The sequence below is a fragment of the Catharus ustulatus genome, chromosome 1, assembly GCF_009819885.2.
Source record: "Catharus ustulatus isolate bCatUst1 chromosome 1, bCatUst1.pri.v2, whole genome shotgun sequence".
NCBI classification, from domain to species: Eukaryota; Metazoa; Chordata; class Aves; order Passeriformes; family Turdidae; genus Catharus; species Catharus ustulatus.
In genome coordinates, this window is record NC_046221.1 from 65,804,343 (window position 1) to 65,828,573 (window position 24,231).

Here is a 24,231-nt window from a genome sequence, read left to right on the forward strand (position 1 = left end):
AAAGTTTTATACTAGGTTCTTGCATCTTGTTCCAAATATTTATGATGATGTAATTTGATCCTAGGGTTGTTGTGATCCTGTAAGTCTAGGTGGCTGAAAAGATCACTTTTATTAAAGAAATCTGTTTCTTGAAGTCAGAACTATTCTTTGAGCAGTTTAGGAAAGTCTCCTCTTAATGAGTCAGCCTTAGATTAATTTCCTGTGTTTGCAAACACAATGAAGGGATTTTAATTTCTTCCATGTCTCTTCTCTATCATCTACATAATTATTTTCCCAGACATTCGTGTATATATAACTAAAATTGGTTTGGGGAATTATGCAGCAAAACCCGTGTATTTTAAGGTAGTTCTAGTATTATCTGGAGGAGTTAGGAGGATAATGATGGAGAGATGAACATTAACAACTTGGTTTGTAGTTCAGAATTTTAGATCTTAGTTTAAGCAGGAGTTTTTGTTTTGCTGTCTGTTTAAAAGCTAATAATAGCTAACTTCTTTCTGAGAATGTAATGTACTAAAAAGTAGTAGTTCTAGTTATTTTAAGACGCTTTTATGCATCACTCGTTTGCTATTTGTTTGCTATTTATACTGACCGATTTTTAACTTTGTGCTTTATAATTACCATTGTGGAGGTGTTTATGATACCTTTGTGTGAAGCCAGTGATTTCTTCCGTGGATAAGACCAGGGCCACAGAAGCAACTTGCAGAAGTGTTTGCAAAAAGCAAAGGGAAGATGGTTTATAACTAAATTACACAGATGTGTTTTTTTTTTTCTTTTTTTGTGGGGCTTTTTTGAGTGGCACAATTCTAGTTCCAAAATGAAATCTAGGTTTATTAGGTTTATTTTTCTCCCTCCTTTGCAACAGACTGGCATCCTTAAAAGTTGCAACAGCTCTTTTTACGTTGTGTTTTGTTTAATAATGAAATGGAAGAGGTATCGCAAACAGTTATTTTAAAGCTGATGGTTTTTTCATTTGAAAATCCTGGCATGTCCTAGACCTGCAGTACTGCTTCCCCTAACAGTCCACCACTCCAGCTTTGGAACCCCTCTCCCCTCCTCTTGTGGTGTACAGAATCAGCAGTCTGTTGGATGGTGTGCTGTCACTCAGTCATGTAGATTGGTCCTCTTGCAAAATACTTTTTTTGCTGTATTTGAGCTTTCAGAAAGATGTGTGCAAGAACCAGGTATATATACTGGTAGCCCATAGAGCTTACTCTATGAAATGGCTCTTTCAGAGGCACAGGCTGGCTTTAGATCTAACCCCAGGAACAGACAGTAATGTTTTATTAATTTGAATGCACTTCAGATTTATCCTTAGCTGATTGACACAAGCAGTTTTTTTAGGATAGAATATCCAAATGGGTATTTGTTCTGTGTTGATATGGAGATGAAATGTGGCTTGTAAAGCTAAATGCAGAAGGTCCCCCCCGGACATATTTTGTCTGCCTCAGTGCTGTGCAGCACATTAGTGCAGTGTGATGCGTGACCAGTCAGACCATTTGTTTGTCTCGGTTTTCATCTGCAGTTCTCCAACATGTTTCATTCTCTGCCAAAATATAGAAAGTACATTGCTTTTTACTTCCTTAAGTTGTTTCCTCCTCTGGTTAATATCATCTTCCTTTGTGTTTTGCTTTGTTTTCTTACTAATTTGTTTCCTTTTCCATCCAATTTTTTTTTCCCACTGGGATTCTGGAATATATTATAACTACACAGCACTTAAATGTGCAGTAGACAAGGGTCTTAACCATTGTTCTAGCCTTTTGCATGCCATCTACTTATGTAATTTTGGAATTCTTTTAAAGTTTGGATTTATCTATTTAATTCAATATTTAATAATTTGGCTTTTTTGGGGGCACAATTTGTGTTTGCAGATTCTGGGGTATGTTGATTGCTGTTACCAACTAAACAGTGGGTGTCCTATAATGCTGAAATGGCATTTTCTCATGTTTTCCGTTTTTTTTTTTCTTTTTTTCTTTTTTTTCCCTTCCCTTCTTTTTAGACCCAGTACAAAATGTGGTCCAGATTTTGGAGAAGCAGTACTTGGAGGAGAAGCGGAGTGCTCTGGAGGAGCAGCGGGTGATGTATGAGCGTGAGCTGGAACTGCTGCGGCAGCAGCTCTCCCCAGAAAGGCAGCACCAGCACGGCAGCGACAGGCTCTCCTACACTGCTCAGGCTGCACAGCAGAAAGTGAATCTCTGGACAGAGGAGAGGTGAGAATGCTGGAGTTAAACTAATTAGGAAGAACTGCAAAGGGTGAAAGATGGGGCTTGAGCCTGCCATCCAAAACCAGTAACATTTTTTGTGGCGTCAACGTGCAGAGCAAAATCTGCACTTCCGCCAAAGCATTTTGCTTAGGGCTGAGTTCTGATGTTTAATGTGTGCAAGATTTTACTCACAAAAGACATAAAAATTTAGCTTTTTTTTGAACAGTATTATAGTTTGGTTTTCTGTGGTTTTTTTCTTGTTTTTTTTTTTTTTTTTAACTTGGAAATTACTTATGAAATGTTTGGTTTAGCAATTCTTGGTTTAGTCCATGAAAGAGTAGCTCAAAAAGGTAAATTTTGCCAACTGAGACTAAGTAGTCCAGTAAGGAGTATTGTGTTTTGCAAGTATACAATGAGAGCAGTAATATTTTACAATCAAAAAACCATAAAAAATACAGAGAATGGGGATCTGTACAACATATACAACATATGTGTTTCTAAATGTAAGCCCAGTTTTGGAAGAGAATTGCTCTGGTTGAGCTGCTTAGAAAGTCAAAGGCTTGCCATGACATGAACTGGCCTCTTTGCAAAGGAATAGCAGGCACCTGAGCGCAGCCTTGGTGGAAGACCGTCATGAGGTTTGTGGGGACAGTTAAAATGCAGTCTAGGAAGATGTGAGCAGAGCTTTTGCATTTTGACAATGGAAGAAGCTTGCTCTTGGTGTCATTGAGGAGAGAAACATGCCAGCTCCACGGAGAGAAGTTCAAGGGGCAGCAAGCGAGATGTTTAAAGTTTTCTGAATACCAGTGAGTATTCTGTCATGGGGCTAATTCAGCAGGCAGAATGCGTAGATGTTCTAACAGGTTTCTTGTAAATTTATTTCATCTGTTTCTTTTAAAAGAGAAGCTTCCTTATTCACTCAGTGTTTTTTCCTGTATGTAGTGAGTTTGAGTGCTCTTTTTTATGTAATTATTTTTGCTTTATTGGTCACCATTAAAAAACCAAGTGCATTTACAAGATGGATCTAAACCAAGATAGTCAAGATTGTTTTGTGGCTTTTGAGAGTGTTAGAAATAGAACAGAACAGATCTTGGTTTAGTTTTTGTGCAAGATTTTGTTTTGTAATTTCTGCCCAGTGTAGCCTGGGAAAAAAACCTAAACAAATAGCTAACTGTTGACCAGCGATGACTAAAATGTTTTCCATGGCAAGTGTAAGGAGAAGTAGTTCTATGATTCAACATTAATTAAAATAATTGTTTGCCCCTGTAAAAGCTAAAAACAGAATCATTGGGAACTGAATGTAACATGTCGCAGAGTCATGGCTGGGATTTGCAGACTCTTTTAGGGCTGCACAAGGAATGCAGAGTGAGAAATGTCTTAGCTGGAGGCCTTTCTATTCAGAACTGCTTTGAGCACAGCAAGGCCATCAAGAAATCATTGATAATGCACTGCAGTAGTGATGGAGAGAACTGGACTTACTGGCAGGGGAGGCAATATCCCTAAAAAGATGCAGCAGAAAGGAAAAGGAAGTAGCAAAAAACTTGCCTGTCCTTGAGAGCTGGAAAGAGAAAATGGTAATCAATTTGCTTAAAATTAACCACCATAACCGTGCAGTCACAAAAAAAAGGAATCTGGAATGATATCAAGGCTAAATGTTCTGTTACCTTTTACTTCTCAGTAGTTAGATGTTTCTGAGGAGGAGCTGTGCTTTGAATAAGAAGTTTTGCCTCTGAATTGCATGGATGAATTCTTTACTCTGTAAACTGTTGAACTGCTTAAAGCCTGTACTTTACTGCTTTGTGAAAAAGAGGAGAATGGATTCTCTTCGGAGCAATCCATGAGGAGTCTGATAATGTTTTGGTGGCACTGCCATTGAGTAAGCAGTTTTCTGTAAGAACTCATTATCAGTTTGCTGCGCTCCAGAAGATCCTCTTAGGTATACTTTTATTTATTTGTAGTTCTAGAAGAGATTTTGGCTGCTGAAAAAAAGGGAAAAAATGACATATCTAATTAAATAAGAAACTAGAAAAAAAAAATCTTTGAGTGGTTTCTGCTGTAAAAGCATGGCAGCATGTTGTTGAGAGGATGTTTACCAGCCATCTGGCCAGAGGGCAAGAAATCCTGGGAAGAATGGGAAGACTGGACATGAAAAATGTGTAAAAGTTCCAAGAGTCTGAATTGCATGGGATTTGATTGGTGCGGTTTTAGCTGTCTCGCTGTTGTAAATGAAGCTGAGCTCTATTGGATCAGCCAGCAAAATTAATTTGATAGGTATCAGATGTGGGCATGTGACTGTATCTGCCAGATCAGCTGGAACACATTGCACAGAGGTTATTCCCACTTTCTGCTGACTATGGAAGGACAGATGATACCTGGCCCAGTGTTAAATCCTGTTGGCATAAAGTTGACCCATTGTAACTTTGAACAAATTTTATTTCTTGGAGTGGTAGTAGGCATGGGGTTTAGTGCAGCCTGTCTTGTGTCTGGCATTGGGAATCCCAGAGACTTGCAATGATACCTCGTTAGTGTCAGTTGTTCCTCCTTGTCTGGCTTAAATTATTGTTTCAGGACTTCATGTTCAATGAGTATTTGCTTCATACCCTAGTGCAGCTTGGCAGCTTGCTATATGTTTAATGTAGTAAGAATTAAGAAATCCTTTTTTTTTTTTTTTTTTTTTTTACTTAACTTTCTGGAAGGGTTCTGGCATGGCTGTATCCAGAAGAACACAACTGTTTTAAGAACTGCCCATAGTAATTGGTTGAGTTACTTGTAAGTTTGCCTTACAGTCTTAAACCATTCCTTTCTCAAGAATCTAGCCAAGATTGGCATGGAAGCCTCCCAAAAAGCTTTCCAGATGCTGGTATCCCAGATTAAGGAAGTGACTGGCTGTAGCTGGATCCAATGACTCTTACAGCACTTACATACAGATAAAAGCTGCCTTCTGTTTCCCAAGTTAGGCAGCTGTCTTGCAGTGGCTGTGGGTGTAGTGCACTCTCACTATCAAATACTTTCTTGTGAATAACTTTTGGCTACACTAATTTGCAATGAGTCCAGAATTATAACTGTCTGTGGAATGTGCCACTTGCATGGTCTGGAATTGCTTATTTAATTTTGATAGCCTGGATAACAGAAGCAAGAGGCAGGGGGAAAGGAATTTTCCATCTAATGCTGGGAGGAGATATGGAGGAAGTTACTAAAAGCCCACTAGATAGTAACAGCTGTTTAAGACCCAGTAAAACCCACCACTCTTGCAAATCAAGGCTGGGAAGGGGACAGAGACAAAGCACTAAAATTCAGGGCTGCTTGCTAACACTGCTGGTTGTTTACCACTTGTGGTATCAGTGGTCTGTCAGAGTGCAGTCTGAATCAGCCATTCCTTGGGACTTTTTGGAAAAAGCTAACCATTCAAGTAGAATTCTGGTGATGACTGAGAGGTATGTTGGCAGCAGGCAAACTTCCCTGTATTAATAGGTAGGCCCTTGTTCCTCCTACAGCTGTGTATAATTTAAAGTGTTCTGTGGAAATCAGAGGTGTATGTGCTCAACATGTACCATATTTCAGTAGGACTTTGCATAGAAAAGCTAAAAAAATCATACAGGGACGAGCTGGTGACTGGAATATCCCAAGTTTGATCTTCGGTTTTATAAAGGTGAGGAGATAATAAGTGCTATTGAGATTACAAAGGAAGGCAGAATCAACTTTGCTCAGTGGATAATCATGATCATTTTAAAAGGTAACTTAAAGATGAGAATCCTAGGTAAGAGCATATCTTAATGCACAGGTGTATGTATAGTATGTGTCATAGCAGGTTTGCCAGGTGTTGTGTTAGAGTAGATTTGCTCAGACAGGCCTGAGAAACCTCTTTGGAATTTGTCCAGAAACTGAGTGCACAGGCTTTAGCCTGTGTTCATTCATCTGTTACTTAAAAGATACCTTGGGTAAATAGGGTTTAAGAATTTTTATTATATTTTTTAAATGTGTATGTGTAAGTGGGAGGAGGTTTGTGGTCACTACAAAGCCCTTGGAGTGAGCCAAAGCTGTGGCCTGCAGTGAATGCAGCTTCTAACATCATGGTCTGAGGAAGAGCAGGTTTTATCAGATGAAGTCTCACAAGTTGGGACTGGTAGATTCTGTGGAACAGGACTCCAGATTAAAGACAAAGACAGCTGCAGTTATTTCATTTCTTGAAAATTCAAAATGTCCTCAGGGCTTTAAACAAATCATCACTGTACCAGCTCCCGTATTACTGTGACCTTTTATTTGGGCATGACCATACTAGACGTGCCTCAACAGTAATTTGTTTGTTTAATATGTGATCACTGCTTTCCCTCAATAAAATTGTGGGTTTTGTGTTAACTGACACAGTGCTACCCAGCATTTCCTCTTAAACTGTTTCAGAAAAGTCTTTGTTAGCACCTCTATTTGCAGCTTTCCAATAATAGAAATAGGTTCCTGTGTATTTTTCATGTTACCTACTGCACCACAGGGATGAATTGTTTCGACAGAGCCTGGCTAAACTTCGAGAGCAAATAGTAAAGGCAAATACTCTGGTGAGAGAAGCAAACTTCTTAGCAGAAGAAATGAGTAAGCTAACAGATTATCAAGTAACACTTCAGATCCCTGCTGAAAACCTCAGTGCCAACAAAAAGGTAATGATAACAAAGAGTGCTGGAAAACGTACCTTTGTGGCTAAACTTTGTAAATATATATAACATTCATCCAACTTGACCAATAAAACGTTACTTTTATTAGATTATGCATAGGCAAAATAGAAGTATTACCTCATTGATATACTGAAAGTGAGTAATTAAGTAAAAATGGCAGCAGAGCATTAAGTGTGGCTCTTGCTGTTTTCAAGTGTGTGATCTCCATATGTGCATGCAGGTTATGGACAGACATTTATGTTCTGTTGCTGCAGAACCTGCATTTTAGTTGTCTGCAGAAATTAATGGGTTTTGTTACAGTTTCCTACAATTTTGCGTCTTAAAGGGTTTTACAGTGCTGCTGTAAATATACTGGCAGTTAGGATAATATGCTTGTCCTAAGGGCTTTGATTGTGTTAATGCTCCTGTGGGATGGTCACTGTTTGAGAAAAATAAAGAGATCTGGATCCTCAGAGATGTGTATAGGCCATGCCGCGTCTGAGGACAGAAGTAACGTGACTGGCATGCAGAGTGAAGCTGCATGTTCTGTATTTTATTCCTTTCTAAGAATGCAGTTTGAGTGAAGGGCTAAACTGCTTGCATGCACCTTTCCTGCACTGATCGTTTTTTCTTCTGATTTAGAGGGGTGCAATAGTAAGTGAGCCTGCAATTCAAGTGAGAAGAAAAGGAAAAGGTACTCAAGTGTGGACTATTGAGAAACTAGAAAACAAATTGATTGACATGAGAGACCTCTATCAAGAATGGAAGGAGAAAATTCCTGAGGTAATTTATATATTTGCAAAATGGATCAAAGATTGAGTTTGTTTTCTTTAAACCCTTTTTAATATGCTGTAGAGAGCAAGTGCACTGACTTTGTATATGAAAGGTTAGGGTGCTTTTTCGTTTTTTTAAAACCAAAACAAGCAAACTAACTAAAACCCAGAACAAAACCTGTTTGACTACTACTAAATATTCAAAATGCCCATGCATAGTAAAACACAGATATTTTGGATCTCACTTGTGTTCTCAGATGCTGAGGTCAGATATAATTGCACTGAAGTAGTGACTCACAATGCCACTAAGAGCATATGTTTACCTGGCATGCAGATGACCTCCAGCTCTGAATGGAAGCAGCAAACTGCAGTAGAAATAAAATTATTAAATAAAGTCAGTGTCAAAGCTAACAAGGATGTTAGGCACAGAACTGCACTTAAGGCACAGAACATACTAGTGGGATAAGACTTGATTTTAAACTATGAAATATTATTTAATTTCATTTGTATATTCCCCAGCCTTAAAGCAGTGAAGAAATCAAATAAAGATACTTTCTTTCTACATCAATATTTCCATCAAAACCAAGTACTGTTTTGTAAGAATTTTAAGCAGCACATTAGCCTTGGCAGATAAGCATGAGAGTGGTCAAAAACTTACTTGTTTACCAGAAAGAGATATGATATTTTGTATTCCAGAAGACGTCATCTAAGTATCCAGGTAGAAGTGCATAGGAAATATATCTTACTTTCTTGTGGCTGTTAGGAAGCACCTAAATTACTTGTATCAAGAATCATTCTTAAATATGTTTGAACAACTCTTGTACCTTTGTTACATGCTTTGGACGGGACAATGGGAATCTCTAAAATCATAACACAGGGGAGGTCAAGTACTTCATCTGTGCCCATTGAAGACAACGATGATTTTGCTGCTGACTTTAGTAAGACCTGATAGCACATATTTAAATACATTATGTCTGCCTGAGCCAGGATCATTCTTTCCATGACCTATGTCGTCCATAATGCATGTGTTCTATGTGCTACATAGAAACACGTAGGTCAAATGCATGTGTTGAAGACAAAAGAAGAGAAGAAGGGAAGGAACTAACAAATTCACTGAGGAGTGCATATCGTGCTAGGAATCTGCATGAATTCTTTGTGGCTGTGTGGGGAATGCTGCAGGTGTGATCTCAGCTCTGTGGGAGTCATAAGAACACTTGTTGGCTTAAATAGGAGTCATCCTGCACCTTCCCTTTGCCCTTGTAGTGGCAGGCAGCAACCAGACCACCACAACCTGAGGATGGTTTGACACCTCATTTAAGAAGTATAAACAGAGCAGAAAAGGTGAAACATCTTGAAATCAATGGCTACTGTGATTGCTCATGGTAAAGTCTGCTTTGCATTGACATTGCTAAAATATGCAAGTCATCATATTATTATATCCCTTAGTAAAGAAAGGATTGTATAATATCTCATCTCAAAGATTTCATTTCAGATTTGTAATATGATTCTACTCTCTTTCTGCCTGTGTAACAGGAAGGAACAAAGATGGGTAGTGAAGTCATTTTTTTGCCATGATCTTTTAATACTATGTGGTTATTTGATCTCCTGTTCCCACACTGGTGGTTTTGTGACATCCCTTTCATTATCTCTGAAACAGATAAGGAAGCTGATTGGCAAGAGAGGAGATCCTTTCTATGAAGCGCAGGAGAACCACAACTTGATTGGGGTCGCCAACGTGTTTCTGGAGTGCCTTTTCTACGATGTGAAGCTGCAGTATGCCGTGCCCATCATCAGCCAGCAGGGCGAGGTAGGGCCAGGCTGGGCATGCTGAGAGCTCCTGTGGGACTCTTGGTGCTCCTGGTGCACCAGGGGTTTAGCAAAAAAATGGTGCCTGCTGTCTTGTTCCCCAGTGAATAAGTGTGTTTCAAGTAGCCTTGTATGTTCTCTGTGTGATTGCCTTCAGGTGGCAGGACGGCTGCATGTTGAAGTAATGCGTGTCACTGGGTCTGTCCCAGAACGTGTAGTAGAAGGAGATGACTCCTCTGAGAACTCCAGTGAGAGTGGGAGTCTGGAAGTTACGGATAACAATGGAGAAATTATTCACAGAGCGAAAAAGCTCTCTTGCAGGGTGAGTGAGAACACCTGATGAAGTTTACAGTTTCAGGCCTCTGTAGTACTCAGTCTGATGTAAAGTAATAAGCTATGTAGACTATTGCTTGTTGAAAAGTCTCTGAAAGGATTTCTGTTGTTCCAGCTCAGAGTAGACCAGTCAGTGGTTGCCAGTGGCTGATTTAATTTGTGTTAACTTCTAGGAGATGTCCATCTGCACCATAAATACTGGTGTTACAAGGACAATCCTTTACAGACAGAAAGGGAAACAGTTTTACCCTCTAACTATCTCCTGTAGTGTGATCATCTAATGCATTATCTATGGGTGGTCATCTAATGTAATATCTATGGGTGGTGTATGGATTTAATTTCTTCTGTGATAAAGCATTTCATTCTCCACTCGAGCTAATCAGCTTCCTCAAATGAAACATGTACATGGGTTGCATACTTACATCCTATTTTTCTGTCTATGCCAAATCAGATTTCCTGAATGGGAACATCTTCCTGTCCTGTAAAACCTTTTCTTGGCTGTTGGTCTTCAATTTGCAGTTGAAGAAGAAACAGTTGTGTTAATGACAACATCTGTTTTGTGTCCTCAGGTGAAAATAAAAGAAGCAACCGGACTGCCACCTAATCTCTCCAACTTTGTCTTTTGTCAATACACATTTTGGGATCAATGTGAGTCAACAGTAGCAGCACCAGTGGTAGATCCAGATGTGCCTTCATCTCAGAGCAAAGATTCTCATTTTACAGTGATCTTCTCTCACTGTAAGGTAAGTATTTTAATTATGAAATAGTGTTACCAGGAGGATCATAGGTTTGAGAGAAACTGTTCAGAGTCTGAGCTTTGCTTTGCTGGTGGAAGAAGGGAGTCGAGTCATACAACTAATGACTTTTAATTATGCTTAAGAATGCCATAATATTTCACTTCATCACTTCTTCAAAATGTAGCAAAATGAAAAGATCTTTTGATTAGTGATTTTTAAAATTCAGATGTTATCTTTAATGTGTGGAGAAAGCTATCATTTATATAATGACAGCTGGTTGTATACTTGTTTGATAAGCTCAGTAGCTTAAAAGAGATCACTGTAGCTGAGACATCACTTTTATGGATATTTTCAAAGTATGAAATGTGGTATGTGGGAGCATGAATTGCTGAGATGATGAGGTTTTACAATGTCCAGAGGTTTTTGTTGTCCAGAGTCAAGCTTTGTGATGCAAACTGTATGATTTTATCAGGCAGGAAGTTAGTTGTTTGGTGTGTCCTTACTAGCAAGTTGAGGAGATACAATTATTTAATATGGCTGAATGTGATTTGTTTTTCTCATTGCCAGGACTATGTGGTGAATGTCACAGAGGAGTTTTTGGAGTTCATTTCAGAAGGAGCTCTTGCTATTGAGGTGTGGGGTCACAGATGTACTGGCAATGGCAGCTCTGTTTGGGAAGTTGATTCTCTTCATGCAAAAACTAGGACACTGAGAGACAGGTACAAATAAATTACAAATGAATGCTTCCATCAATTTTCTAAAAGTATTTTAATACCTGTGGTGCACAAAATATTTTGAGGCAACCATGAGTTTTTATGGGGATGTCTTTTTAGATGGAATGAAGTAACTCGAAGGATAGAAATGTGGATTTCCATACAAGAATTGAATGAGATGGGAGAATACACTGCAGTTGAACTCCATCAGGCAAAAGATGTAAACACAGGGGGAATTTTCCAGCTTAGGCAGGTACGTATCTTTTCCTTGCCATCTTATTCATGCTTGAATTAGTTTTTAAATTTTATACTTAGTTTCTCTCTCCCTCTCAATTTCCTGGTTAGGGTCATTCTCGCAGAGTTCAGGTGACCGTGAAACCCGTGCAGCATTCCGGAACGTTGCCTCTCATGGTAGAAGCAGTTCTTTCAGTCTCTGTAGGTGGGGTGACGGCCAGATCAACCAAACTGCAAAGGGGCTTGGACAGCTACCAGGTAAGGCAGTTAATTTCTCCATTTGGTGTGGTTCTGCTTTTCTAGACCCAGCTCAACATAATTGTAAAAGGGACCTTAGCACACTGGTACGTGATTTGCTGTTTTACACGTGCTTGAGGTTAATACATGTAACGTGAGCCTGTGGTACTAAACCTGCTTCTTTTTTTGCCTATAACTCAGTGTATTACTGATAAAGTACTGAGTGTGGTAGAACAGAAGGAATATGGAAATTGTTTCTACCTTTGGGCGTAGAGGTAATTAATATTCGATTCCTAGTGCTATTTCACCTTCGGGGGATGGTGAAAGTTGAGGAGGGGAAAAGCAAAAAAAAAAAAAAAGGCAATTTAGTGGAGAAAAGAGATACTCTTCAGCTTTTTGAAAATCACCAAGTTATTATTTGATCATAATCAATAACAGTCATCACTGAATATGAGAGGGCTTTTCCGCATAGCCAAGGAAGTCCTTAAGGAGCATAAATTATTTCATCTGATACTGGACAAATTCGTATTGGAAATAAAGCGTGACTTTAACAGTGATGGCAAAGAACAAGTGGAATGGGCCACCCACAGAAGCAAGGTGCCTTTTGTCAGAAGGTTTGCCTTCAGTTCCATAAATAATTCTAACCTTGGATACAGATGAAACTGTATAACTTGAGATTAGTGGTCTACTTGCTCAGTCATTTTTCTGGCACTGGTTTCTGTGTGGTTTTTAATTATTTTATTTTTTAAATAAACTTATTCACTAATACTCAAATCATGGCTGACCTGCTACAGTCTCATGAAAAAAGATCTTTCTACCTATTAATAAGACGAGTTACTTGAGTATTGTGATTTTAACATTTTACACATTTGTGGCAGAAATGCTGGTATTGATGTTTTGGGTTATTTCTGTGAATTTCTGTTGAGTGAAATGCATGGGTTTTTGTGTTTTACAAAATGTATTTTCTCCTACCAGAAGGAGGAGGATGATGGTGGTGATATGGATAGTTACCAGGTATTGCTGCTGTTGCTGTCAATCCTGCGGCATGGGGCACAGCTAATGCTAATGGCCAGCAACTCTGAAATGAACAAGCAAAAGCAGCTTTGACATACACATGTGCTGTGCATTTTAGAGGCTACCTGGGCTATGAAACACTGCTATTTCAGTTTACCTTGTGACTTTATACTCTTACAGTGTCCTCTCTTCTCTAGTACTCTGCAGTCAGTTCTCCTAATTGGCTACATGAATTGCTATGGGAATAAAATCTCTGAAACTTTAATTTAGAATGAAAGCAGTTTCTGATTAATATCACAGGGAAAACAACTAGCAACTTCAGGCATCTTTTCCAGGGAAATTATGCACCATAGGATATTTTGTTTTCTAAAGAGAGTATCATAACCTTTTATGCAGTTTTCTGAAATGCTTGAGTGAGAGAGAGTGGAGGATGTGAATGGGGGTAGATACAGAGGCTTCAGTGAAGCAATATTCTTTTTCTGCACAAAACCCAACCTTGACCCTGTTTTTCTGTGTGATAAGTCACAATTTTGACAGTGTGGCAGAAGACTCATTTTAAAAGGTGACAAAGAGCAGAAATCTCCCCCCAAAATAAAATAAATTTCAGATTTCTACATAGAAGACTTTTTTTTCTAATAGACAGTCCTACAGAAGTAAATGCAGTTAGGTGAGAATGCTGACGTCCCTTAAGATGATGTGTTAAGATTCCTAGCAATCTCAAAACTACAATTTAAGATACTAACTTCTTGCGGGCTGTTTATGCGCTTCCTGACATATCACAGAGAAGAATCAGCCAGATTTTCCTGTGATACCACAAAGCATGATTGCATGATGGGTTTTGTTTGCATGAGAAATCTTTTAATTGCACTGATAGCAGCTGCTAGCAATGGAACTTTGTGCAGGTTTGAGGGCGTACTGACCTGTCTAATCTTCAGGAGAACTTACAATCAACTGATAATACTGGGTTTTCCTCTTCCATATGCTATTCGAAAGTTTGATTGCCACTCCTGTGAGTAATTAGCCATAGTGTCTAATCTGTTCAGCAGCAGAGGCAGTCACATTTTCTTTTCTCCTGTTGAAATCTGAGACTTGAAAGCAAATAAACTTCCTTTCATGGGTGATGAGGTACTTAATCAGAGTGCATGTCATTTGGGGGAGAAAAGTTTTCTGCATTGTGCAAGCCATTTAATATAAATTCTGATTAAATTGCCACAAAATTCACTGCCTCAGTCACCCACACAGTGTAGTGACTTTCTTCTCTGTTTCCATGTTAGGAAGAAGATTTGAACTGTGTGCGAGAAAGGTGGTCTGATGCATTAATAAAACGCAGAGAATACTTAGATGAGCAGATCCAAAAGATCAGCAACAAACAAGGTTTGCAACTTGAAGTCTCTTTCATAACTACTTCATGCCCTATACCACAAAAGGGGCATCTCGTCAGTAATCCTAATCTCTCCCCTGTAGAAAAATCTGAGGATGATATAGAACGAGAAGCCCGGCTGGTGGAGCAGTGGGTAGGGCTGACGGAAGAGAGGAATGCAGTGTTTGTTCCAGCACCAGGCAGTGGAATTCCTGGTGCCCCCGCAAATTGGTATGTTCAGAAAAGCCACTGGAGTTGCCAGTTTTTTGTCCATAATCTGTGCATGCTGCAAGGTACAAATCTAAGCATGTTTTGGAGCTTCCTGTGTTCTCCTGTCTTACAAATACAAACCGCATTCAGCTGACAGAAAGTTTAGAAGGTCAGGTGCTGTTCTGAATGTAAAAAAGATTTGCTTAGCTAAGATTATATTACATAAAGTAACTTTGAAATAGCTTTCAAGGTTTGAAAATCATCTTTGGATATAATACAGTATTTTGCAACTTTATACAATTGAGAAAATTATCCAGTAGTTTGATTCCTTTCAGAAAAGGAGTGATTGAAAGATGAATGGTAGAACACATGATAATGTCATTGATAAAGGGCAAAGAGGAAGAAACTCTGATTCCAAAGGATGCGTTCTCTGTTTTATCTGAATTTGTAATATATTTCTCTTTAGTTTCATTTAATTTTGTGTTTTAACTAAGATCTTTGGAGCTGATATGCAAAAATGAGGAATGCAGCATGTTAGGTTTGGGGAAGTATGGACAAGAAATACTCCTAATTAAGTGTACACTAATGTCTCCAATAGTATTCAGGAAATAATGTAGCAATACTCTTTTATCTCGCCATTTTTCCCCTTATCCACCCAAAGTGTGCTGTGGACCTATTGCTAAAAGTGTGTTTATGGATATAAAGACTGCCAGTAGTTACATATCCAGTTATTTGGAGGGTTACTGACTTTATATATGAGATGACTGCAACCAGTTAACTTCATAAGGAACAGAACATGATGTTTAAAACTCACAGCAACTGAGTTTTGGCAAAGCTCTAAATTTAGCTGTTTGTGTTGGTAAATAAAATGCTGTCTGTGCCACACAGGCATTCAGAGTAGTCATCAAAATGTTGACAGCTTGAGCCATTGGTTACAGTTATTGAATATTGCATGGAGATCTGTTTGCCCAAATTAGCTTAGGTATGAATTTGCATTCTTTGTTGCCAGCAGTTTGTGTTTTTTTCAGGATTCCACCTGCAGGAATGGAAACACATATACCTGTCCTCTTCCTTGATCTGAATGGTATGTTGTAAAAGCAGATTAATAAACCTGTGGAGGGGAAAATGACGGTTGGTTTGGGTCAATAAATTGTTAAATGCAAGAATGAATCTGAAAGGTGTAATAAATTAAACAAGTCCTGGCAATGACACTGTCTGATCTGGCTTGTAAAGTGCTTTTTCTTCTGGTTGTGTATAGTTGGCATAATTAACCACAACTATTTTAGAATAAGAATTAAAGTCAGACTAGACAGGAGTACAGTGATAGGCTGTACAACAGAAAATATGTAAGAAAACAAGCTTAGTTTGAATCAAACAGCAAATGAGGAAATTCTGTAAGTGTTTTGATGTACAAATTCACATGTCATTAAAGCACTGATAGAGAATCTCCCAATGCTTTCAGAGCTCCTTCCATGATGTATCTGTAGAGTCTTAAACACCTCATTTAATGTACGCTGTGTTAGGGCTGTAATGAGCCTTCTTTACAAAATCTAAGTCTTACCCCTTTGAAGGTATTTAGTTCTAAATGTGAGAAGAATATTGATAAATACTCTTAAGACACAGATACATAGTGTAACAAGAGACTAGAGGTAGCTCCACATTTAAGGACTGTTTAGGAAGCAAGTCTAATTATAAATATGAACATAAAGCACAAGAGGATCCATAGGCCATATCACATCCAGCACTGGAGTGGGTGACTACACATACTTATATAGGCAATGCATCAATACCTGCTTTAGCAGATGCTTTTGGAAAGTGAAATACTCTCTTCCTTCATCTGTGCACACAAGGAATGGTAGGGTTTTTTTTCTTTTTTGTTTTTTTTTTTTCCTGTCAATAGAGATTTGCAGACAAAAGATCAAATAGGATATTTAAACAGGTTCATTGTGTCATTGCACACCTTTTGTTTGTTTAGCTAAAAGTGTAATGTAGCCGGAACTGCTATTCTCAATTTCTTTTGTATGCTGAAATCATCTTCAAAATGCTACCTAGTACTAAGATTAAGTAGGATTAAATGTATTATGAAATATGGGTAGGCCTTTATTACAACTTTGTATTACAACTTTGCCTCTATATATTCATATCCTTTGGTATAAAACTATTTCACTCTTTGCACATTTGTTTCATTAGCTGATGACCTCAGTGCCAATGAACAACTTATAGGTCCCCATGCATCAGGAGTTAACTCAATACTACCAAAGGAGCATGGGAGCCCATTCTTTTATCTGCCGATCATAAAACACAGTGATGATGAGGTAAATTGTTAGCCAGCCTCCTTCTTGACAACTGCAGCTTGTGTAAATGCTTTCTTCTTATGTTTTATTTCCTACTTCTATGTATTTAATCATTATTATTATTATTATTATTATTATTAACTTTTTGTCTTAGAAGTACCATCTGTATCTAGTGTTGCCTTTATTTTCTGGCCTATTTATTTAGAATTTAAGAGGATATGACTTGTTAGCTCTTTTTTGCCTTAATTCTGAGATAACAAGTCTTAGCTTTTGGCAAAGAATAATTGAACTGCCTGACTCAAAATCCATTTTCCTGCTTTCCTCACCCTGTCATCATTCCTCTTGCTGGCTCTTAACTCTTCAGAGAAAATTCCTTGTTTTATTGTGTGCACTAGGCAAAGCTTAATACTTATATGAAAATTCTTTCATTTGTAGTACAGAATTACTGTTTTTTAAATACATGGTTTGGGAATTGTTGGAAATTAATGGTTCTGAATCTGTTCTGGACTTTCTTAACTGATTCCTTCTGTGTCCTGCATCTACTCAGGCTGTTGGTTAAGACACTGTTTCCAGAATAAAGGGGACACCAAAGTTGGGGAGAAGGCAGAGGATAGGAAAAAATGTTCTGCAGAATGGGTGCAGGTTTATTCTGTCTGGGTGTTATAACCTAATCCAACATAGATGGAAGATTTTACTTTGAAATTAATATACTTCTAATATAGTTACACTTGGATTTGTATTCCTTCAACCAGTCTTTCCTCTGCTTTCCTTTCTGTCTCCAGCCATGTAAGACTTTCTTTTGGGGCAGGGTATGCACAGTGCAGGGATTGTGGTCGTGATTGTTTTCCCCAGAATCTTAACACCTCTTATGATTCTTCTGATAAATTCCTTACTATAAAAAGGAGGTTTGACTCCACTTTGTTCAATGATGGTGATTTTTCTCTCATAAAGGAATTGTTTTACTTCATGTTAAATCATTGTAAATTAAACCTGTTGTTAGAATAATTGAATCTTTGATTTCCTTTTCCTTCTTCCACTTCATTTGTCTGCATAGGTTTCAGCCACTGCTGCCTGGGACTCTTCTGTCCATGATTCAGTGCACTTGAATAGGGTAACTCCTCAAAATGAGAGAATTTACTTAATAGTGAAGACTACTGTGCAGCTCAGTCACCCTGCTGCAATGGAACTGGTATTACGCAAAAGGATTGCAGCCAACATTTATAACAAGCAGGTAATAACTTAATGTATTCTTTTATTCCTTCTTTTGTTTCATATTCTTAATTTAATGAATATGTTTTCTTAGCTGCTTGCTTAATTTTGTAAGTCTGGTCTCCCCAGCTCTTATGAGAGAGAAAACTAGGTTTTTATAGGTTGGAGTGAAACTGTGTACTGGTATATTTCTTTGAACTGTCCATTTTTCAACTGATTGAACTTAGTAGCATTGTATACTGAACACAGTGCTGTAAAGAGTACTTAAAATATCATAAATGCTGAAAAAAGTAATTTAATAAATTATGGTTTTGATTTGCTTTGTAATCAGATTTTGCATTGCATCTTTTAATTTCTTAGGATGTCATAAATAATAATTATCAAAACAGTAACTGAAAATTGTTTTCTTTCTAGAGTTTTACCCAGAGCCTGAAAAGGAGGATATCCTTGAAAAATATACATTATGCCTGTGGAGTGACTTATGAAATAGTATCCAATATACCAAAGGTAAATCATACTGTATTTCTCTGCCAAATTCATAAAAACCAACAGAATTGATCTAGTGCAGTGGGTGATACTGATTCGACAGTAAATGTCCTGCTTTGCTGATATGAGGCAGCTAGCCAACGTGGACAAACTGAAGTTCAGTGTGAGACTGTGTTTATCTTTAAACAGTTGAAAACTGTGGGGATTTTATTTTTACTTCTACTGTGTTTAACTGAGTTTTTGTAGTAGAGTTATTTTTGAAAGCCCATTGGTGTCTACAGGGAAAATATAGAGGAATGTTCGGGTTTGTGAAAACAGAATAACTGGGCATCTGAGTTCACAGGAATATAAATTACTTTTCATAGAAAAAGCTTGTACAAGTTGTACTATAAGATTTAGTTTAAACAAACTGGACAAATGAAAACGTAAATAGTCTTGACACCCTGTAATTGTCACTTTGTTGCAGTGCTACTTAAAATTTAAACTAGGGAAACCACAGCGTATTTAAAGATTTGGAAAGGAAATTACATTTCCTTGCCTTGGAAGTTGTCATTAGTTGAGCCTTAACATGCACAATTTCAGGTTATATATGCATTATTTCTAGGAGTGTATTTACTACAGCAAATGCTCAGAACTTCTCCTAAGCTTGATCTCTTCAACATCATTGCACCTCTGTGGAACAGCTGTGGATCACTGACTAATTAGATTTGCTGATTAACCTGCCCAATTCAAATTAATATCTGGATTGAACTGTCTAAAAAAGTGAGCTAAAATAATTGGCTTTCCTTTTTGAAACCTGAATGGTGTAACTTCTGCTTTAGGCTACAGAAGAAATTGAGGATCGTGAGACCTTAGCGCTGATGGCTGCCAGGAGTGAGAATGAGGGCACATCCGATGGCGAAACCTACATTGAGAAATACACACGTGGTGTGCTGCAAGTGGAAAACATTCTGAGCCTTGAACGACTAAGACAGGCAAGGAAAAGGCATTTCTTGCACCCTTTTGCTGGATTATGGATTATGTGTTGCTTTTTTATTTCAGTTGCATTTTTTAAGAGATCATTGGAGAAATAAATGTAAGACAAAGTTACTTCTGTGAAATAAAAATTTCCAACAGTGGTGGATGTAGTAACTAAAGCTGGCAATGATGTAGTACTCAGAACTTGAACAAGCAACGGCCAAAGAATGAATTTCAGACAGAAACTTTGGTGGTTGTGTGTGCAAATTAAGATTTGTGAATGCAAACCCTGATTACTGCTGTTAGCCACACTCACAAAAAACCCCTATCCTGCTTGCTCAGTTCTCCTGAGGAGTCCATGGCATTGCTGTTAGTGTTTTGTTCTCTTTACACAGGCAGTCACTGTCAAAGAAGCTCTCTCCACCAAAGCCAGGAACATCCGGAGGAGCATCAGCACTCCAAACGTGCACAATGTAAGGGCCCTTCTTTCTTAGCACTGATGGGGCAGGGGCTGCTGGCTGTGTGCTGATGTAATGCTTGCACAATCAGATACCATGATGATTACTCTGTGCTGGGACTAACCAGCCTGTGGGAAAGTGGTCATGAAGTGAAACCCCTCCCCAAAATTGTCCGTCCTAGGAGATAGCAAAGTTATCAGGGAAGAGGGAGAGCTGGTTGAAACTCTTCTCCTTTTATAAGGATACCCATTTAGGAAGTAGTTCAGGATGACAACTGCCATGATTCAGATCATTTTTACCTCCAAGTCCCTTTAAATTTTTCACAGTGTAAGGGGTAGCTTCCATTTTATGTGTTCTCTCACGCACTCATACAGCAGAAACATATTATACATAATCTGGTCTGAAAAGAGCAAAGCAGTTATTAGGACTAAATGATCATAGTGTTTCCTCAAGGTATTGTATCTCACAAATAAAAGGTAGGCATTTTGTCATTCTGTTTCTTGGTGTTCCCTAGGTGTCCTGTAGTCGATTGGATCTTTCTGCCTGCGATGAAGATGACAAGGTATGGAAACACAGCAACAAACAGCTCACATTCCCAGATTTCCCACCCCTACCAGAAGCAAGATGTGTTTGAGAATTGGGAAAAAAACCCCAGGAAAATAGAAATAGTATTTTCCTTTAATAGTATTGAAAGCAGTTGGTTTACATAATGTTTACATAATGTGTCTTCAAAATTCTGCACCCATTACATGTAATTTTGCATTAAACCTTATTGTCCTTCTCTGCTTTTCATACTATAATTATATAAACTGAAATTTAAGAAGCAGAGCAAAACTTCAAATACTTCACTGACCAGCTAATTAGCTTTTAAACAATCCATTTCTGTGTGACCGGAAAATTGTCTGAAGTCGGTAATTGACACACCTTTGGTTTGTTGGGTTTGGTTGACTTTTATTAAAAACAAACACCTGAGTTTACCTATTATTTTTTCCACATTTGCCTGCATCATCATGCAGACTTATCTATTTTTGGTTTTTTAGGGTTGGTCTGAAAGTCACCTAGATATATCTGACTGTTGTTCCAGTTATCAAGATGTATCATGCTATGGTACTTTACCCAGGGAGTCACCTCGCAAGAGCAAAGATGGCAGTGGTGAGATTTCATATACATAATGACAGTGCTGGTGGATTTTTATTTACTGCATTAAACTGAAAATTAAATTCCTGGTGCTCTTTTCCTAACAGATGTGTTATCCAACTTCTACTTAAGGAGCTAAACATAATCTGAATATTATGAGAGAAAGGGAGAAATGCAGGAAATCAGAGATCAGAATAAGACATCCAGGAAAGGGTGTAAAGTTGAGGGTGTCCAAAAAACCAAGAGGAGGGTAGAACATGCTAAATATAAATCAAAATTGTAGAAGAAAAAAAATGAAAAAAACCATCCAAAACAAACAAAAACCACACATACACTAAAGAACAAAAATCAGCTGCTTTAAGAAATTTTATGAATTTGAAGATGAAGAGGCTTTTTTAAGTGGGAATTGTCCTTAGACAATTATATTATCTGGATATTGGCTGTGCCTCCCTGTCAGTGTGTCACAGGTGCCTTGTCTCCTTCAAGTCTCATCGACCAGGCAGTACAGGTAGAGATACTGCTGCAGTAAAGTGGCACTGGGGGTTCAGTCATTGCTTCCTTGCTTATAATTTCCTTTTTGATTGTCCTGGCTGTGCAGGATGGCTGGCTTGGTTACAGGGCAGATTTGCAGTGTTGTGGGAAGAGGTCAGGTGAGACACAGGAAGCAAAGAGCTTCTTGATTCTAGTATCAAGGACACTTCCCACTGTTTTTATGACCAAGATGAAAAGGAGAAATGTTGGAGCCTCAGAATGCAGGGGGCAGATACTGCTCTTCTCTACTTTGCTTCTGTTTCCAGACTTCTCTGAGGATCTCACTGAACTCTTCATTATTTCGTGCCTAGGCCAGTGGTTAAATACTGAAATTTTGACATTTTTCTGTAGCCGGCAACTTGTCGATCGCATGGCTTAACCTTCAGTTGTTTTGAAATGTGCTTTTGCAGTCAGGATATGAAGAACTGAAATGCACTATTTTTGCTTTTATACCTAGGTGTTGTAGCAGAGAATTCCCATGCTTTAATGACCAGCCCTTTTAAAGCATTTTCTCCCCAGCCACCAAAGTTTTTCAAGCCCTTAATGCCAGTGAAAGAGGAACATAAAAGGAAGACCCCACTTGAAAGCCGACCTCTACTTAGTCAAGAGGTAATCTTCGAAAGCCACCTTCTCTTTTTAAAGGAGATGGAGTGATTCTGTGTACTTGGCAAATCATTTGCATTTGTTGCAACAGAGTTTTCTAATTCTCTGGTAAAATTATTCAGTCCACTCTTTATATGTGGTGGAGTTTTGCTGTTTGTTTTTTACCTGAATGCAGGGTTTGTGGGTTTCAGGGCTTTTTTTACTTCTTAGTATGTATTTTCCTTTACAGGATATTTCAATTTTAAAGTAGCAGTAACCTAATTATTATTATTCTATAAGATGTTGGTGTGGGTTTTTTTCATAGGTCAAACATAATTCTGTAAAACTACTCTGGGGTGGTTATAATTCTGGCCTTTATTCCTCACCCTCAAACTCTGGGAGGATCGCATGAGTTCCCCTACCTATTAACTTGCTATATGGCCAGCACGGGTGTTTCACCTTCATCGTGTCTTCACATCTTTCTAACTTGGCACCCGCTTAGCAGTGTGCTCAGAGCTGTGTGTGATGTGTTGTGTGTCTCAACCTTTGCAGAGCATGCCTCCATCTCAGGTGCACTGTGCTGGCTGTGCTGTGCCTGCAGGAAGCAGTGCCAGCAGCATGCCTGAGGAGAAAATTGTAAGTTTTGTACCAGTTTCTGGCTCGAGGCCTGGTGGTGGGCTTGAGGCACTCACGCTACTGCAGCGGGGAAAAAGAAGTTGTGAAGTGGAAATAACCACTTGTGACTGATTGTAGGTTGTGGTTGCAACAGTTGCTTGCCTGGCTTGCAAATGCATTCTGTCACTGGAACTAACTCCACTGGGGTTTGGCGTTTTGTTTTGTTTTGGGTTTTAATGTTTATATGTCATTTGTCTTGTGGGGCTGGGGGAGGGGTAGGCTATAGTGTTTACAGGGCACAAATGATCAAGTAAAGGATGGGTTAGTGAGCCATGCTCTTGTCACTCTAATATACCTTGTATGTTACCTAGATTTTGTGACTATACCCCAGAGTAAATGGAATGATCCCATTTGGTGTAAGTAACTATGCATTTAGGTGTGGGTACACTTTAAAAAGCTTATCTTTGCCTGACATGGAAGTAATATGACTAAAATAAGATTGCCGCTCTTAATTAACCTCCAGCCTGTCTTCATCATAATTCAGGTGGAAATTGAGGTGGAGGGCTTTTGTTTTAATCTTCACGTGCTAAATCCTTTTCTCACTGCTGCTTCAACAAAAGGTGTATCATCATTTCTGCTGTATTATGGTTTTGGTTTTGGGGCTGTGGAACATGGCTGCAAATACTTGCTTAAATCAGAACTCTAGATTTAAAATTCAAAACCATTGAATTATTTTTTGTAAGTCTTATGGGACACTTTTCCACAAAATGCTAGTAATGGGTTCTTCCTATTTAACAGTTATTTTCATTCCTACTATATAGCCAAGCCATTAAAAAAACCTGTTCTGGATTGCTAATGCTGTTTTGTAGGTTGTTAGACCAAAGTATCCTGAGTATTCTGATGTATATATTTGAAGCTTGGCTGCTGGGTTTGGGTGGCAACTGTTTTATTCTTGATCCTGTTCATTTTCCATAAGGTAGCTGACGTGCTGACTCGCACTGAGTCACTGATACAAATAGCATGAAGGTATTTAGAAGAAAAAAAATCTTCTAGCGGGTTGAAAAAACATCCCTTGGAAAATAAATTGTTACAAAACTTTCCATAGCAACTTGAGGGCAGTTTGAATCCCTTGAGTGAAAACAAAGTCCCACCCCATGCATGCCCTGAATTAACCCAAGCACTTGCCTGTGCTGCTTTCCACGGATATGCAGAAGCTTTCAGAGCTAGAAAAGGGCAACATCCTGCTACCAGGCTTTGCCAGCTAGAAAGGAGCTAATTCACTGAATGCTGTAAACCTGCTGTAGCCAACAGGACCATGGAAAGAACTGTTCTGTAAGTTCTCAGCTGCTTGACTCCTACTGACTTCTCCCTTGTATCAATGCAGCTTTTTGTTTGGTTGCACAGGAAGTCAGATCAAGGGAACTGATGCACCCAGTTGATGGCTTGACTTACCGTGGAGTTTTTCATTTGGATCTAGTCTTCTGTCTGATGACTTTTTAGACCCTTGAGGGTCCTGGGGAGACAGGCAAAAAGTAGCAGCTGCTAGTGGGGAGGACACGGCTACTTTGTGTAGCCCAGACAGGCTATGGTATGGTTAGAAAATGATGCTTCTGGAGGGGTTTTATTACTTTAGGAAAGAGGTCTTTGTAGGATGTAGGCTTTCCAGGCTACCCCATTTTTCAGAGCTGCGTTGAGTCCTGT

General features: G+C 38.6%; 1 protein-coding gene across 4 annotated transcripts in view; it reads left to right on the forward strand.

The window, feature by feature from the left end:
• KIF13A (kinesin family member 13A) overlaps positions 1-24,231 on the forward strand; it is a 113,585-nt gene that overhangs the window by 81,979 nt on the left and 7,375 nt on the right. For 2 of the 4 annotated variants that reach the window (XM_033054101.1, XM_033054117.1), the window contains 21 exons: positions 1,997-2,207; positions 6,688-6,850; positions 7,487-7,627; positions 9,275-9,424; positions 9,581-9,745; positions 10,326-10,499; positions 11,061-11,212; positions 11,327-11,459; positions 11,552-11,698; positions 12,653-12,691; positions 13,966-14,065; positions 14,156-14,282; positions 15,290-15,345; positions 16,452-16,576; positions 17,610-17,786; positions 18,179-18,271; positions 19,072-19,224; positions 19,603-19,680; positions 20,180-20,227; positions 20,706-20,817; positions 21,791-21,942. In XM_033054101.1, coding sequence (XP_032909992.1) covers positions 1,997-2,207; positions 6,688-6,850; positions 7,487-7,627; positions 9,275-9,424; positions 9,581-9,745; positions 10,326-10,499; positions 11,061-11,212; positions 11,327-11,459; positions 11,552-11,698; positions 12,653-12,691; positions 13,966-14,065; positions 14,156-14,282; positions 15,290-15,345; positions 16,452-16,576; positions 17,610-17,786; positions 18,179-18,271; positions 19,072-19,224; positions 19,603-19,680; positions 20,180-20,227; positions 20,706-20,817; positions 21,791-21,942 — 2,696 coding nt within the window. Of the gene's footprint in view, positions 1-1,996; positions 2,208-6,687; positions 6,851-7,486; positions 7,628-9,274; positions 9,425-9,580; positions 9,746-10,325; positions 10,500-11,060; positions 11,213-11,326; positions 11,460-11,551; positions 11,699-12,652; positions 12,692-13,965; positions 14,066-14,155; positions 14,283-15,289; positions 15,346-16,451; positions 16,577-17,609; positions 17,787-18,178; positions 18,272-19,071; positions 19,225-19,602; positions 19,681-20,179; positions 20,228-20,705; positions 20,818-21,790; positions 21,943-22,467; positions 22,552-24,231 lie in introns of all 4 variants that reach the window. The other 2 variants (XM_033054127.1, XM_033054111.1) reach the window with 2 other exon arrangements.